The 16,260-nt window shown below is 43.9% G+C and overlaps 1 protein-coding gene across 1 annotated transcript in view; it reads left to right on the forward strand.

Annotated features, from left to right (window-relative positions):
* The window catches only part of znrf3 (zinc and ring finger 3), a 57,209-nt gene that overhangs the window by 19,967 nt on the left and 20,982 nt on the right, over nt 1-16,260 (forward strand). Inside the window, 1 exon segment of the mRNA XM_026342780.1 lies at nt 11,144-11,266. Coding sequence (XP_026198565.1) covers nt 11,144-11,266 — 123 coding nt within the window.

Raw genomic sequence — 16,260 nt, forward strand, 5'->3', positions numbered from 1 at the left:
CATCCTCGTTTCCTCTGGCATATCACTGGACGACCTTGAACTCATAGATCGAGCTTTCCTCCTGTTTAGCCTATGTTGTCGTGAAAGGTGATCGTGCAGCCATTCACAGAAACAAGAGAGCCAGTGAAATGAAGAGGGGTAGGGAAAAAAAGCAGACGCAAGTGAGGCCAGAAAAGACTTGGGAAGTGTCAGAGCCTGATTCTATGTGTGCCAGTTTTCACAAGGAAAATCAATCTTTCAGCTCCCCACCCTAAACCCCTCACCACTTATTCCGCTGTGTTTTCTTTAAAGGTCGGTACATCTGAAACGTAATTCAGAAGGTTAATTGGTGGTGACACTAAACACATTCCACATGTGGTTTAATGGTGCCTCCACTCTTCTTCCCTTCTGTTAAGTGCAGGGTGACCTTAGCTGTCCAACCCGGACGTGATGTAGGTGAGCACTTCCTTTGGAGTCGTTGGAGCCCCAGTAAGTGTTTCCTAAAGAAAATAACTCAAAGGTGGCCGAAATCTGAAACCAGCGCTAATATCTAATGTCTCTCCACATTGCTTCTTTTCCTCCCTAAACCTTGTGGCCAGGAGAAAGCAGGCATAGGGAGGGAGGGGGGGTGAGTAACAAAACGTATGCACACGTCATTTAAGTATGAACGTGTGTGTGTACTGCAAGTCCTGTTCACCTTACTTTCAGCTCTCACTAGACTTGAGCTACAATCCTCAGCAAAAACATGTTCTGGTTCCAAGCCCTGACAGACAGTGGCATGCATGGCCAAAATTACTTGTTTGTGTTGTGTGGAAGGTCATTCACCATGTTACATGTGAGGACAAAATAAACCTGACCTTTGCAGAAAGCCTTGTCTGTCTCCCCATTGAGGAGTGGCTGGATTACAACACTCATCTCCGGCCGTAACTGTCACACATTCACAAACACGGTTACATATATATCTTTGTGACCGTGCACTGCGGGAGAGTCTAGAGTAACTCTGATTTCACATTGCGGCACTCTGCTTTGAGATGCTGGCTTTGGTCATCTGAAGTGTTTGCCATTCCCTTGAGCTAATATCTGAGTTAAGGTGGTGCAGCTTTTGATTGCAGACCAGCTGCATGCTTTGCACACGTTTGATCTCCACAGGCCACTCCCACATACTGTAAACCTAAATACTAATATTTCACATTGAGACTAGCTACATTAAAATTATTTACTTTCAGCAGCAAATTTGCTGCCATGTTGTCCACTACAGAGCACAGGGCGGGAGGAAGGAAGGGCAATATGGGCCTGTGCTCTAATCCCATTCCAGCGGGCCCAGCAGCAGCTTGCGCCGCATTCCACAACTTCAGGGGCTTTATGGGCAGGGAGGGAGGGCGAGCAGCATTCCTCCATGGCTAGGGCCATCAAAGACGCCGCACGACATCAAAGGCCACTCTGAGCCTAGGTGTTGATGACTGCAATCCTCCCCTCAGTCCACTTTTAGCAACCCCAACCCCTCAGCCCTCTAACACATGCACACATATGCAGTGAGCTGACTGCTCCAGGTATGTGCACCCTCCATCCTCCGTCCTTCCTCCCCGGGCTCATCAGCTGTTCTGCAGCAGCATTAATCATAGCTCATTAAGTTATGACATTGACTTTTGTTTTATGCTGAGGGTTGAAGAGGAGTAGGGGGAGATGCCGTTGATATTTGGGGTGGTGTTGGCAGTGGCTTTAACATAGGTACACAAACACTGAATGTAGTGTTGAGCGTGGCAGTTGTTCTTTAATAAATAGTGTAGTGCTGACATGATTAGCAATGAAGCAGTGGACAGAATAAAAACAACAGCTCTATATAATATATAATAGCAATATTTTAGTCAAATCAGGTTATTGGTTAATAAGCTTGAGGACATTTACGAAACTGTCCTTAACTTATGATTGTGTTTGAGAGTGAAGCTGAGTTGAGATTGTGAGAAATTTGGTGGGCAGAAAGGAATGTGTACTTGCTACTCTGCAGTTGTGTGCTGTATAGAATCGTTCGTTAGTACGCTTATTAATGAGCTTTCCCTTCATTTGTACGTTGTTAGTCATGCAAATTAATTCACAGTGGCACCTTGATGCTGACAAATAATTTATGCATGTGTTCACCTACTTTCTTAATTGTCCTCATAAGGACAGCAGCCTCTCACACACGGACACAATATGTTCGCTGCTGTTACTTTATCTTTGCCCATAGATGCTGTGCTGGGATTTCTTCAGGGTAGTGGGGGCAGTTGTCCCTCCACCACCACCACTACCACCCCCACCCCTTTCAAAAATGATGGCATCGAGCCCAATGCTGACCCCTGAACTTTGTCAGCCTGTCCTTTGTTCATGTCACTCTGGGCTTTAAAGACTGAAGAGCTGAAAGTGACACCAGGGCGACTTTTGAGTGCACACACACACAACCGACTGTTCGGGATGCACTCACAGAGAGTTAATAGAGTCACAAGCTCGGCACCCTGCTCAGTGTTAAAGCTGTCAACCCCCAGAACCTTGTGCTACATATCAGGACATTTACATGATATTAAGTGTCCTCTGCCAATGTGGACTGCTCACACTGAAACCATGACACTTGTTTGCTTTGCCGTTGCTATGAAGGTGGCATGGAGGTGATTTCTGAGGCCAGCATCACAAAGCTGGCTTGCTTAGGACACATCCTTGACTTAAAGAAAAGTTTGCTTGAACTGATTTATTGTGCTTTTGTTGTGTGTTACATGAGACGCATAACGTTTAACATTTCATAAAAATGTAATTAACAGTTTTCAGTGGCCAACATTTTTTTCTTTCATTAATCCCGTTCTTTTGCCTTAGATTAGAATGTCGAAATAAAAGATGGACGCTGCACTAGCTTGGCTAATTGTTCCTTAAGTCCCAGTGGAGAAAACAAAAGGGAGGAAGTCTTCATTATTTGAGAGGAGAAGCAGAGGGATCCCTTTACGTTGATAATGTTTCAGGAGGAGGAGTGCCGGCCCCACCTGTAGGGCCCTCCCAGCTGCTCCACTGTAACTGGATCCCGTGCCCTCTCTCCTCAAGGCTACCAGCTCTCTTTGATGTTATTTCTAGTGCTGGGAAAGACGGGCAGTGAGCGACCAAGAGGGGCAAAGAGTGACTGAGAGAGTGAAAGGGGAGGTGTGCGTGTGTGTGTGTGTGTGTGTGTGTGTTAGAGCATGCATTTACGTTTGAGTCTATTTGTGAGTTTGTGTGACTAAATAGCTTGCAATTCAAAACACTTGCTCCTTTTTGTGCTCATTCCCTCCCTGTTCAGTCTGACATGAAACCTCTGGATGATGATAAGAAAATTCTCAGAAGAAGATGGTTTAATTTTAGTATTTGTGCAATAGTTTTGCTTGAAGTTACTATGAAATCCACTTGGTCTAATTGACTTTTAGTGTTGTAAACCTGGCAGTAGCCCCAACTTGTCTGGATCCAAGGACACTTACTGTAAATCCTCCTGGTGAGGTCTGAGTGTCTGCTAGAAGCTTAACCTCACAGCTTGAACCCGAGATGCCTTGTCCTAGCATGCTTCCCTTATTTTATTTTTTTGTTTGTTTTTTTGCGGGGGGAGGTCATCTTTTGGATTAAGGCTCGGTGTCAGACTTTGATTTCCTTCCTCTGCCCTTCTAGCATGCTGTCTGAGTTCCTCAGGGTTCAGTTTGTCTGAGGGCAGGTGGGGAAGGTGTGATAAAGAAAGGGAGAAGATGCGGAGGGATGAAAGCTAGAGGAGGCATTCCACAAGAACAGATGGCAACGAGACCTGGGAAAATTTGACCTTTGACCCATAACTGTCAATCGGTTGTGACTTGCCACATACCTCTTGCGCAACGCGTACTTCATTTATGAATGAACGTTACGCGTCAGGGAGATAATTTGTACCGTGTGTTCAGTTTCTTGTATTCGTAGTGTGCTTAAAACGTATTAGTTTTGCTGTGCATTCCTGTTAATACTGGGAGCAAGTTACCATACTAATACAGGAGATATCTCGATGTATGAGGCAGCTGGGGAGACTTGCTACCAAGCACTTATTAGTGTGTGTTGCTTGTCTGTGTGAAAGTTCTTTTCTCACATACTTTAAATTAGGTTGCCACTTTCGCCCACAAGTATTGCAGCTCAAACAAGCACCCAGCAAACTCTCATCTGTTGTATCTTGCATTGTTTACTGCAGGTCTGAGATGTGTGTGCTGGTAGAGAGAGGTCATTGGTTTCCTTATTACCAAGAGCTGATGTGTTTGTATGTGTGCATTTTGCAGAAGAGGGTTGGGTGTTAAGCTCTAGCTGGTTTGTTCTTGTTATATTTGTATTGCTTTACATATAATGATGAAACGTGTGGCTGGAAGGAAATCAGCAGTTAACTAACTCATGATTTAACTACATGTTTTAATAACTATTGCGCAGATGTTATCGGCTATGTTATCTCTGGGAGTGATCTTGTGTTTATTGAAACAAGTAAATCAACTGTGTGTCACTTCTCACTAGCATAGACTGACTGGTTAAAAATATTTTATTGTATAAAGTGCATTCTTTTATTATAGGATCTGGTTGATTAAGTCAGTGAGGCTGTGTTGTCTAGTTCTGAACATCCTGTTGCATGCCACCCTGTCCTGGCCCTTTTTTTCTTCCAAAACAGAGTTGTGGACTGTGTTCACTAACTAAATTACTGTAGTAATGTGTGCAGCTGATGACTAATCTGATTTCTCCTTTACTTTAGACTTATTATGGAAGCACGGCTTGCAGAGTTTGACTGTGCTCTTGTTGTTCGAGCAGACAGAAGAGTGAATCAGAGACAGATGGACACTTTGTGTTACTTTGATTTTTTAGTCTTTCAGTGAACTTGTTTTAAAAAAGTGTGATGATCTCCTCTTTTATCCAACCACTCCACTACTTTTCCTGTCTGCAGCCTTTTGTCCTGAACATGCGTTTTTTTTTAAATGCAGATCAGAAACCGGCCTAAAGACACGGCAGAGAAATCGGCATTGTCCAGGAGACTACATGTTCTAGCTTACTTTAGAGCATGTAGATGCACTTTGCGTAGCGAAGCTCTGAGAGATACCACAGCTCCCAGGGGAGACTTGGTCTGTGGGCTGTGATCAGATGTACCCACAGCCATCCCATCCCCACAGCCCTCAACACAACCGCCTGCCACCGCTGTTGGCGAGACTGGTGTGTTATTGCATGAAATAGAAAATACTCCCCCCACAGCGAGGTGGACTAAAGCACAGTGCTGGGAAGGGGAATGTGTTTGTGGAGGTAGTAGTGGGGAGGGGCACTTGGGGATGGTGAGGAGGGGGTTGTCTGAATGAAAGGCTTGGTTAGGTCGGCAGGATGCTTCTTCACTGGGGTGAATGAGTTCACATGGAGCAGACGGTCAGTGAGAGATGCCACCGAGTTACCACTCGGTCACCCATAATGTGTTTCAGAATAAACACCACCCTCTACACTCGCCCGAGCTCAAACAGTAAGATACGTAAACACATGCGCGACACTGGGGAAGCAGGTGGGTGTGAGGACTGGCCCCGTGCCTGGGGTTTTTCTTGTTGTAGACTTTGCGTGCATGTGAAATAGGTGCCAGCTCTTCTTCCAACATTCATAAAAGAAGTGAATGAACTGCAGATCTGTCTGGTTAGTCATTTACCCAGCTTCACAAAGAATACCTTGTAAAAACTGTCTCTGGCTGACACTTGCCATAGATAACAAAGCAGCTTTGATTGTCACAGCGCAAACTCATCCTCAATATGACCCAAATACTGTTGCAAGATGTGTTGAAACTCAGTTTGGGTTCTAATACTGGTGCTCGAGATGTCTAAAAAGATGTATTTTTAAAGTTTAAGGACATACAGCATATGCTGTAAGTCTCCATCCGGATTCTGTATAGATTAGTTTAGCTCAGGGATCCTTCTACTCTCCAATCCGCCTACTTGGCTTTGATGTTTTGAGCTCCTGGTATGTTGAGGCATGGATATCTTGTTGTAATGCACAGCACATATAGTGCCATCTTTCAGCTAGTACTTTAAATAGATGTGCTATTCACCAACGCCTTTTAGAATTTTAGATTTTCGTACCCTATGAGTGTCTTTTTTTTGTTTCTTTCATATTCACAACACTTCCCTGGCTGGTGGTGCAAAAAGCAAGAGAGGAGGAGAATAATCTTTTTGAAAGTGGTCCCTGGGTATGTTTCATGTGCAAATACAAACGTTTGCAGTAGTTATATAGATTTCAAAGGCGTTCTGAAGACTTTTTAAAAAGTTTAGCAAGAAAAGTTGCTGATTATTATGTTTTTATAGCAACCACCACTACTTTTTCTATTTATGTGGAAGTGCTGGTGGGGATGGAATTTGTTCATATAGTACAGATACAGCTATGCAGGATGGAGCCATTCTGGCAGCATGCAAAGGACTAGTGGAAGTGTTAATGTTTCTGTTCATCAGAATAGCATGGGGAAGACAAGAGAATGACTGGAGGTTTGGGAGGGATGAGGGGTATTACTGGGCTGTAACCAGGGCCACCAATCATTTAGAGGGAGAGAGGAAAAGGGGGTGTGGTAAAGGGTTGGGTGCTGAAGAAGTGTTTTTTTGTATGATCAAAGGCTCAGCGAATTGTGTCACAGACAGACAGAGAAGAATAGCATTGGATGGTGTGACTTGCATTTTGATTTCCTTTGAGAGCCAGAGGGAATGGAGGGGGTCAGGGGAGGTGATGGTGTGCGGTTTTAGAAGTGGGGCCCTGTTTTGATCCCATTAACTGTTATCAGGTCACTTGTTTGTGGAGGAAACGGCCATAAAGGACTGGGAGTGACAAAGTTAAAAGATAGTTTTGCAATTTATGTTTTTTCTTTCTTTGCTAAATAACACATTTTACAAAACTTAATGTTAGTGTTTTGTCTGTCAAGTTTCAGTCAGTCACCTTTTAATTTGTATGAAAGTGGATAAAAATGTGTTGGAAAAAAAACTCTTACCATGCAAACCTCGCAAACAACACTTCAGAGGCAAAATTTGATGGATCATAAAAAGCCTACTTTATTTCTAAAGGTGGTTCTTGTTGGTAGTTGTCTTGATTGAGGTCCTTTATGACATTTCAGCTTCTTCAGTTCTTACCTGGATTACAAGGAGTCTCCATAGTCCCTTTACAGTAGTTGATATGAATCAGTCTTCATATTAATTTGGATATAAACGTAGCTTGAAGATGAGCAGCATCTCATTTGAGCAAGAACTTTCCCTACAGGTGGTTTTACAGAAAGTGTTGGGGGGGTTGGCAAGAGGCGTGGTCAACTTGAGTGACAAGTGGAGTTCACATCCCTGCCAGGATTTCATTGATAGTGTGGCCTGTGTAAGTGGATATTCATGTGAAAGGCTGCATCCCTCTGGGGCAAGACAAGCCGGGCAGAACAAGAGCCGCCCCCTTGTGGTACTTCAAGGGCGCCAGGTGCCCTTCACCTAAAACGGAGGAGCGCGGCTGAGTGGTGCAAAGTGGAGTAAAGTGGAGCATCCAGGTCTTTCCAGTAGGTTGCGCTTGTGTGATCTGGGGCCTAACAGGGAAAGCTAGAAACTGGAACACAGGGGAGAACAGACTCTGTCATTTTGTGTCTGTGTGTGCGTGCGTGTGTGTAAACGCATGTTAGCATATGTGCTTGCGACTCTTTTGTGTGCCAGACCAGTTGCTGTGACCCACTTCACTAGATCACCATCTCTTATCCTCTTCCTTTTGCTCTCCATCCCCACATCCATCAACGCCTATGTCAACATCTGACAAAAAAGAAAAATCCCTGTGGTGGAGATAATAGTGCAATGGCCAGCCTCTAAAATAACAACATGGCCCACAACAACAGCACTGCCCCATTTGGAGTGCAAAAAGCCCCTGCACAATGGCCCAGTGTTCAGGACCCAGGGGCACAGGCGGGGCTCCCCACTGCCATCCAAGCTGTTACTGGACAAGAAGGAGAGAGAGGTCAAAATCACACAGCAGACAGCACCCTACTTCCTAGTCCTTCTTTGGAGTGACTAAGACACAGGGACAGATTCTTATTAAGTCTTCTTCTACAGCGACTCTGTTTTCTACAAAGCAGCATGCTCACATGAAATTCAAAATGTTACCCTCGCTGACAAGGATGTGCAGGAGAGTAGCTACAGTTTACAATGATTTGTGGACGGACTAGGTCAGGATGCACAGGGTGAATGGAAACCTGACTAGGTTACGTTCTTTTATCTTTGTCTTTCCCTTCAATCCTCCAAAAGCTGAAATGATCATACCAAACGTGGATGTAATGTATGTGCTGCATCTGTGCTTCTACCATCCTTACTCTAAAATACAGTATATCATTGGGAGTAGCTGCATACTTTTCACCTATGTTTACAAGAGCAAACAGAGCTTTAAGCAACTGCATATTGAATCTGTGAAATACAGTCAGACAAGGTGACTGCATTCTGTGGACATGTGCAAGTTCATGACGACATCCCTGTTCTCTTTTTCTTACCCTATAGTCAGAATAATCAATTTAGTTTAGAAGGGGTAATGATTTAAAATCGTAGCTCGATCTCCAACGTTTCGTCGTTCTAATATTTGACTGTGTGGGAGGCCTAAGGAGGAGGATTCAAGGACGAGTGTTCTTTTCTCTAAAGGTGCAATTCAGAATCAAGGAAACTGTGTTTGTCTGCAACTGTGTGTGTCTTTGGTCTTATATGTTCTTCTGTCCCTTCTTGAATCCCTTAAAGGCATACAGACAGCAATGATCACTGAAATACACTGGCAGTTTCGTTTATTAAAAAAATAAATGAAACTGGCCAGGACAAAAATGATGGTACCCTCAGAAAAGATGAATAATAATAATTTGACCATAGAGGGCATGCTAAACTAAAGTGTGTTCGGTAATTAGCATCACAGGTGTCTTCAAACTTGTCTATTTGAATGGTGAAAAGTAGTCACTGTGCTGTTTGGCATCATGGTGTGTACCACACTGAACATGCACCACAGAAATCCAAAAAGAGAGTTGTCTCAGGAGATTAGAAATAAAAATTATAGAGGAACATGTTAAAGCTAAAGGCTGTAAGACCATCTCCAAGCCGCTTGTTACTGTGACTCATTTGCACAAAATATTCAGTTTAACTTTAAGGTCATGGGTCCTTCAACAGGATAATACCCCCAACACACAGCTAAAAACAACCAAAAATAGTTAAGAACAAAACATTTGACTAGTCTGAAATGGCCTCCTGTGAGCCCTGATCTAAATCATAGTGAACATCTGTGAAAAGAGCTGAAACATGCAGTCTAGAGTAGCCATCGCAGTAGTGTGCTTGTGAGGACAGGTGCAGAAGTCTCATTGAGAGTTACAGAAATCGCTTGATTGCAGTTATTACCTCAAAAAGGTTGTGCAACAAAATATTAAGTCAAAGGTTTCTTCAGCCCTGTATCTGTTGGTTATCTCTGCCTCTCCACTATTAAAACTGATGCCACTCTTCAATAGTCCATCTCATTTGCATTTTACCCCCTTACTCTAAGCTAAATCCTCCCTAAAAACCCTTCAGGTCAGGGGATTGAGCCCTCGGCCTTGTGGCATTGAAGTGACGAGGCACTTTCTGAATATCTCCTCACTTTACCCCGCTGCACTACTAACCTGCTTCCAACGTGATGAAGTGGAGTTCAAGGGTCAGGGGTCACCACAGGGACAAGGGTATCTTGGGTCATCAACAGTGGCCCGGGGGCCAGTGTAGCCAAAGGCTCGGCGCCACGAAACTGGCTGATTGGGGTGTTGTGGTCATTGGGTTAATAGGATAAGTGGCCTGCAGGTCAGTTTGGCCCAGTTCTAATGCTAATACAGGAGCTTGTCTTTACTCTGTTGCCAGGGTGGGCTGAATCCAGGATTTTGGGACTTTGTTACAGTTTTAATCCAGCCTTGTTTGAGCAGATCATCATTTCAACTGAGTGAATGGCTGACAGATGCAGTTGTCCTCCACCTTTTGCTTTCATTTAGTTTTTGGGTTTGTGTTTATATGCTTCACATCTTGAATTGCACTGTTCGGTTCAAGTGATCGCCTGCTGCGGTTGTTAGTTATCTGTTCACTTACCTCATGTTACGGACCCCTCTTTGGTTTGATGATTGATGATTAGATAATGGTCCATAACAGTCACTTAATGTGAAAATGTGGAATACAAATTATTATTATTATTTTGTTCTTGGACAATCTGTTTAACATTTAACTGCTCTGTAGAATTCCATCTTCCAAGTGTCAGGACAAGTAAAGTAATGGGCACGCATTGAGATAAATGCTTTAAGATAAATGGTTATGCTAACTTGGAAGTAAAGGAGACAGCCACCTCTTTCTTTTTTTGGCCCGGTGAGTGAGTCAGTGTTTGTGATGTCTGCCATCCGTTAGCTTTAATCTTCTCTAAAGACATAGTCTAGCCGCTGGCTCTGCAGAGCGTTTTGGCACAGAGAACCGGGCCAATTTAGTGGCCTTAAGTGTAATGAGAGGACAACCAGATAGGCTATAGACACTGATCAGAATGTGCTGGTGTGAAACACATTTTAATTAAAAAATAGAATTTAATATATTGAGTTATCGTGCGTGTATGCACTGCAACATAAATCATTTTCATTAGTAAGAACTGAAATAGGCTTGATGCATTTTTTCTTAATTAGAAATTAAGTGAAATTGTCTAAAATAATTGATAAAAGCTCCTAAATCCCAGTTTTGCATATTCTTTGAGGGGTTTGGTGGAATCCTGGAATATAAGTTTAGATCAGGATTTAGATGTTATGTTCCATTATGAAAACCGGGTGAGAAGTGGATTATACTGTAAACTGTGGTACTCCCGCAAAAGGGGGAGGGAGGGGATATGCAGGGGAGATTAGTTAAATTCTAAGCTAGTAGTTCATCGAGCGCCTGGAGCAAGTCTATAAGCCGGTGATGCCAGGAACCACAAACTTGTTGCATCGTGTGGGGCAGCTTTTCAAGTTGTCTTGAATCACTGCACATGCTTACTTCTGTTTCTCTTTATTATGAACAGAAGACACTAAATACTATGTTTGCATGTGACTGCATAGTTGTCAGTTTTATCCTGGTGGTTTTCTGTTTCAGTGGTGTTGGAACTAATAGTCCTTTTGATAATAAGTACTTATCTATCATTTCTGTCTTTTTTTTTCCAGATGCATCCTTTGGGACTATGTAATAATAATGATGAAGAGGACCTATATGAGTATGGCTGGGTTGGGGTGGTGAAGCTGGAACAACCGGAGCTGGACCCAAGTTGTCTCACCGTGTTGGGAAAGGTAAAAAAAACTTTTCTGTGTCATGCTAGTTGATAAATAATTACATTTGGGCAAATAACTTGTACAGGTCATTTTACCAAACCAAAATTATAGTGTAGGTAAATTTAAAAACATCTTCCCCATGTTAAACATACTTAAATTGAGGAGGAGGCACTATAAAGACAAACAGTTTAAGAAATCATCTTTTCCGAATTCACAGGTGGTTGCTATTGTTGTGTTTGTTATTTCACATTTCTGAGAGAATGAGGGTGAACTGAATCCCTCCCTTGTTTCTCACCATCCGTCTGTCCCCATCCTCCCTCCCTTGTTTCTCACCATCCGCCTGTCTCCACCCTCCCTCCCTCCTTCAGTGCCCAGATCCCCCTGGAGTCTCCGAGTGGTATTTTATCATGGTTTAATTAAGTGTTCCTCTTAATGGAATGTACCAACATTCCCCAGAGAATGGGGGGGCTGGGTGGGGTGGCTGGCTATAGTCTCATTTATCCTGTGTGTGCCCGGTGACAGACAGAGAGCAGCCTTTCATAATTTAAGGAGCCCTTGTGTCGTATAGACATGCTAATGATGCACTCTCTTTGGTGATGGTTGTTACCTAGCTGATGCATACTTATGCTGAGACCTGAAAACTGACCTAAAGTCACTCAGACTGTAGCTAAGAATATATCATTGTCGCAGGTGGTTTCTCTCACTAGTAACTGGCTCATTGAGGTGATGTGTGCATATTTGAGAAGTCGGCTCCAGAGGAAAACCAAGGACTAACTAATTAAACAGTAACTTAATCAGAATTTACTACTACTGTAACTATGATGAGAACAGCTTATACTGTAGGAGGGTAAGATTGTTTTTTACAGGTGGGCAGTGAAAATTTAAAGGGAAACTTCACTGATTTCACACATCAAAGTTTGTTTATGGGCTTTGGGGAGTACTGCTGTAGATGTGAGAAAGCAGAATAAAATATTTTTTGACTCCAGAGGGAGCTGTGAAGAATCTGACTAAATTCCTTAAAGTGATGTCACTTGAGTCAGTCTTGGTTGAAATTTCCCCCCCCCCAAAAAAAAGAATCTGGGACCTCAGTAGGACACTTTTCATCTCTGCGTGATGCTAGAAGCTCCTAACATAACACACCTCCATCTCTGACTGAACCTTCGATGTTCGAGTTGCGCTTTAGTTTTGACAAGAGAGAATAACAGAAAAGAGTTCTGAGTTTGACAAGGTTATGGTATGAGATGAAGAAAGAGACAGAGGACCAGGGTGTTGACAGCCTGCAGCAGACTACTGCTTCACGGGATGGTCAGAAAAGAGAGATGGGAAAGATGGGACAAACGAGTGATATGTGACTGGACCGTTCTCAGATCAAGAATGGTGTGGCTGCAAGGCATGTGCCTTAGCCAACTGAGCCACGGGGACTCCCCAAGTACCAGAAACACACACCTTCCGCTTAGTGCAATCAGTCAAAGAAAAGCGCTAATGAGATGGCCATTTTTATACATTCTGGGTTTGATGTTTTGCTAAGGGACACTGTAATGAGGATGACAGGAACCTTGTCCTGTGACCTTCTGGCCTTCAGCCAGCTTCCCTAACCTTTAGATTACTCTGTTTCCACTGTGTTTATTCAGCCAGGGCTATAATTAGAAGAGGGAAAGCCCATTGTTACATCTTGACAGGCCCTCGCCCCGGGGTCTGAACACAGCTTGGTGATTTGCATTGGCACCAACGCTTTTGCCAGGCCAGACAGTGCAGTGTTTACCCCCTGCCAGGCTGCTTACTCTTCCCAGCCAGCAAGGCTGCCATGTCCAGCACCAGTCCGGAAATGCCCACTCTTACATGCGCACCCTGCCTGGTCTGGCCTCATGCTCAGCAGACCCACACCCCTCCTGCCCTGCCCAACTGGCCCCTGACTGAACCTAAGAGCCCACTCCACTTTGCTGCCACTTTGCCACCAACAGTGATGGGGTCTTGTCTGCTTAATTTAGATTCCATTCAATTACAAAATCCCAGTCAACATACAAAATGATGTTGTAGGAAGAAATCTGTTTACTCTAACCCATGTTTAAATATGAAGTGTCTGGCAACACAAGGTCGCCAGCTGTGCTTAGGAGCTGGTCAATGCATAGCAGCAGGGATTCCCTCTCCATTTAGTGTTGCTTGAATTTGACAAAGGGGCTCGCCTTTATTTTGAGTGTCTAGTCGTATTTGGCTCATGCAAATGCCCATCCAGATGGCTCTTAAATAGAAACAGCAATGTGAACGTATTTCTGGACAAAATTAGATAATGTCCCAATAGCTTGTCTCTCCACTGTTACTTACTATATGTTTGGGTTATTTTTTTACCTTCATTTAGAGCTTCTTGTTTTGACCTTTGAAAAGATTGTGCACAGGCCATATTTGCTGGTTTTGTTAACCACAGCATTGTATCTTGTACTACATCATTTAGCTGCATGACTCAAGGATTTTAGACTGCTTTTGCTGTTGCAGGGAGGTGTTCTCACATCAGCAAATATTAGCAGAGGAAGAGGCGGAAAACTGGCCGGTCCTTGCAAGTCCACATGCAAGCCTCGCCGAAGTGCTGGCGTGTCATTTATATGTACACAGTTTTTTCCTGCACATCCTGTCTGGTTCCTGTGAGAGCTGCAGTTAAACCTCTGACCGCTCTATGCTACAGCAGTAGCCGCTCCCTCAACTGTTTGAAAACCATAAAGAACTGAGTTTCTACTGTAGGTAATGATGTTTGAAATGTTGTTTGAAGTGGTTCGTTTGTCTGAGTTGTTGTGTAATGCAAGGGTGACGCTGCAAGGTGCTTTAATGCGAGCTGATCATAGCGGCAAATAGTTTCTTCTCTTAGTTAAAGCTTCTTACATCTGAAGTCTCTGCTTTCTTTGAGGCATTTGTAAATGTTGTAAATCATGCTCACACCTCTTCACATATGTATCTGTTCTCAAGTTGAACTATTTATTGCAGTCAGTAACATATTCTTGGTTGTCATTTCCTCTCTTTCACACACATACACTGCAATTCTTGGCAACTCTTGTGGAACATGAAATCATGCCATTGGCTTTCATTGGGGGCCCAGGCTGGTCGGGGTCTTTGTCGCTGTGCCAGTGAGATATCTCTTCTTTCAAGTACCACAGTGTCAGTGGCCACACGGGGCCTTAGCACGGCGGCTTTTCCCCTTTCATCCTGCCCCGGCTCTCATGACATCAGCTCCCAACTCGGGCAACCAGGGGAGGAAGGGCAGAGGAGTGGAGTGGTGGCGGATAGCAATAGGACTGGGAGTTAGAGGACAGAGGGAAGGGAAAGAGGTTGGGGGCTTGGCTTCTCAAGGAGATGACGAAGGCAAATGTGTCTGGTTTGGTAAGTGGGTGGCTAGGATCTGTGTCTCGCTTGGTACAGCAGAAAAATGCGACCCATCCTCCCACACAGCCCTGCAGCTTGTGTAAAGCAAGCCTCTTGGCTGGCATAGCATGTAAAACTCCCTGGTATGTGCTTGTTGTGTGTGGCCTGGCGCTGCCCTTGACCAGCTCGTCTCTGCACCATGATCAGTTCCATCTTAAACTCGGCCAAAGACAACATTTCATCGCAGCGGAGCTCTACTAGCCAGAGACTGACCGCTACAAAGCACTTAAAAATAACTGGAGCAACAAGAAAATTTTCAAGATCTTTATTGACATATCCTCCCAGAAATAAAGCTGGCTACTTCAACATTTTTGCCAGAGGCACACAACCATAAAAAGTGTATCCTGTGTGGGAAGCTCTGTCTTTGACACACATACAAACACAATCCTACAACCACAGTTGCCATGGAACAATGTGAGCGGCAGAGGGTGTCTCTGTGTCTTTCTATCGTGGCCCTCAAGCTGGCACGACGGGGCAGCAGACCAGAGCAAACAGCTGCAACATCTTGGTGCTAAGTGGTTTTTGGGCTCTAACTGTGTCTGGCGTCTTAGCCAGAGCTGCAAAGAGTGCGTACTGTGTTAGAGGAATCACCCGGATATAGACGGTACACTACAAGGATGGCGTGCATGTGTGCTCCTGCAGAAGAGAGAAACAGCATTTTAAAAAAAAAAAAGAGAAATGGTAATAACAGACAGACGAGTGTGATATTGCGGGCGACTGGCTCAGAGCCTGGAGCCAGGTCAGCTGCTTACACACTCAGGTGTGTGCTAGAGGTCGTCCAGAGGCCACAGCAATGCCAGTAAGGTGTCATGCCGCAGGGCTTGTTGTAAAGAGGCTTCAATGCTGAAGTGAACTGGCTGCATTTTGGCCTTTTTCGAGATCCCTCTTACACACCATATTGGTCAAGAATACCGTCTGATCAGTGGGTGTATTTGTTGATGTGCATACATGTGCGCGCATTAGCTCATCCACTGTTTATCAGTCTGGAAGAAGGCGAAGGCTGTCAGATCAGCTTGTGTTTTGAAGCAGACAGCTGAGTGACTCACTGGGTCTCTCATCACTCTCTTCTCACTCCTTTCCTTCTTCACGCTTTCTCCTCCTCTCTCTGCAGAGACCTTAGTGAGGCCGAGAGCCTCGATAACAGAAAGCAGGAAAATTGCTGTAGTTTTACACTCGGCAGTCTCCAGTGTGTTTTGTTAAATTGCAGTGAAGCCACAATAGTGATTGATTTACAACGGTGGCTTTTGTTCAATAAAGATGAAGCTTTTTTTTTTTTGTTAAAGTTTTTAAAAGAAGTCTTTTCATAGCTGAGCCCTAAAGATGCAGGATATTGATAAGACAGTTTTCCCTCATGCTTGCACTGAAAATGATAGGCCTGACTTCCTTTCAGTCGAGTGTAGCAAATTGAAAGTCACTTACTGGTTGTTTGAATTAGGGCAGCTGTAGCATGATGTAAAATGGAGGCTGCTATTGTAGAAAACTTATCTGCTTTGTCAAAAATAGCAAGTTGGAGTTTTTAAATTCACTTTAAAGTGAATTCCCCCCCAAAGGTTCATAGAAAATATTCCAATTATTTCTGAGTATGTGGCTGAAATGTTTTAAGA

The sequence above is a fragment of the Anabas testudineus genome, chromosome 9 (genome assembly GCF_900324465.2).
Source record: "Anabas testudineus chromosome 9, fAnaTes1.2, whole genome shotgun sequence".
Lineage (NCBI taxonomy): Eukaryota > Metazoa > Chordata > Actinopteri > Anabantiformes > Anabantidae > Anabas > Anabas testudineus.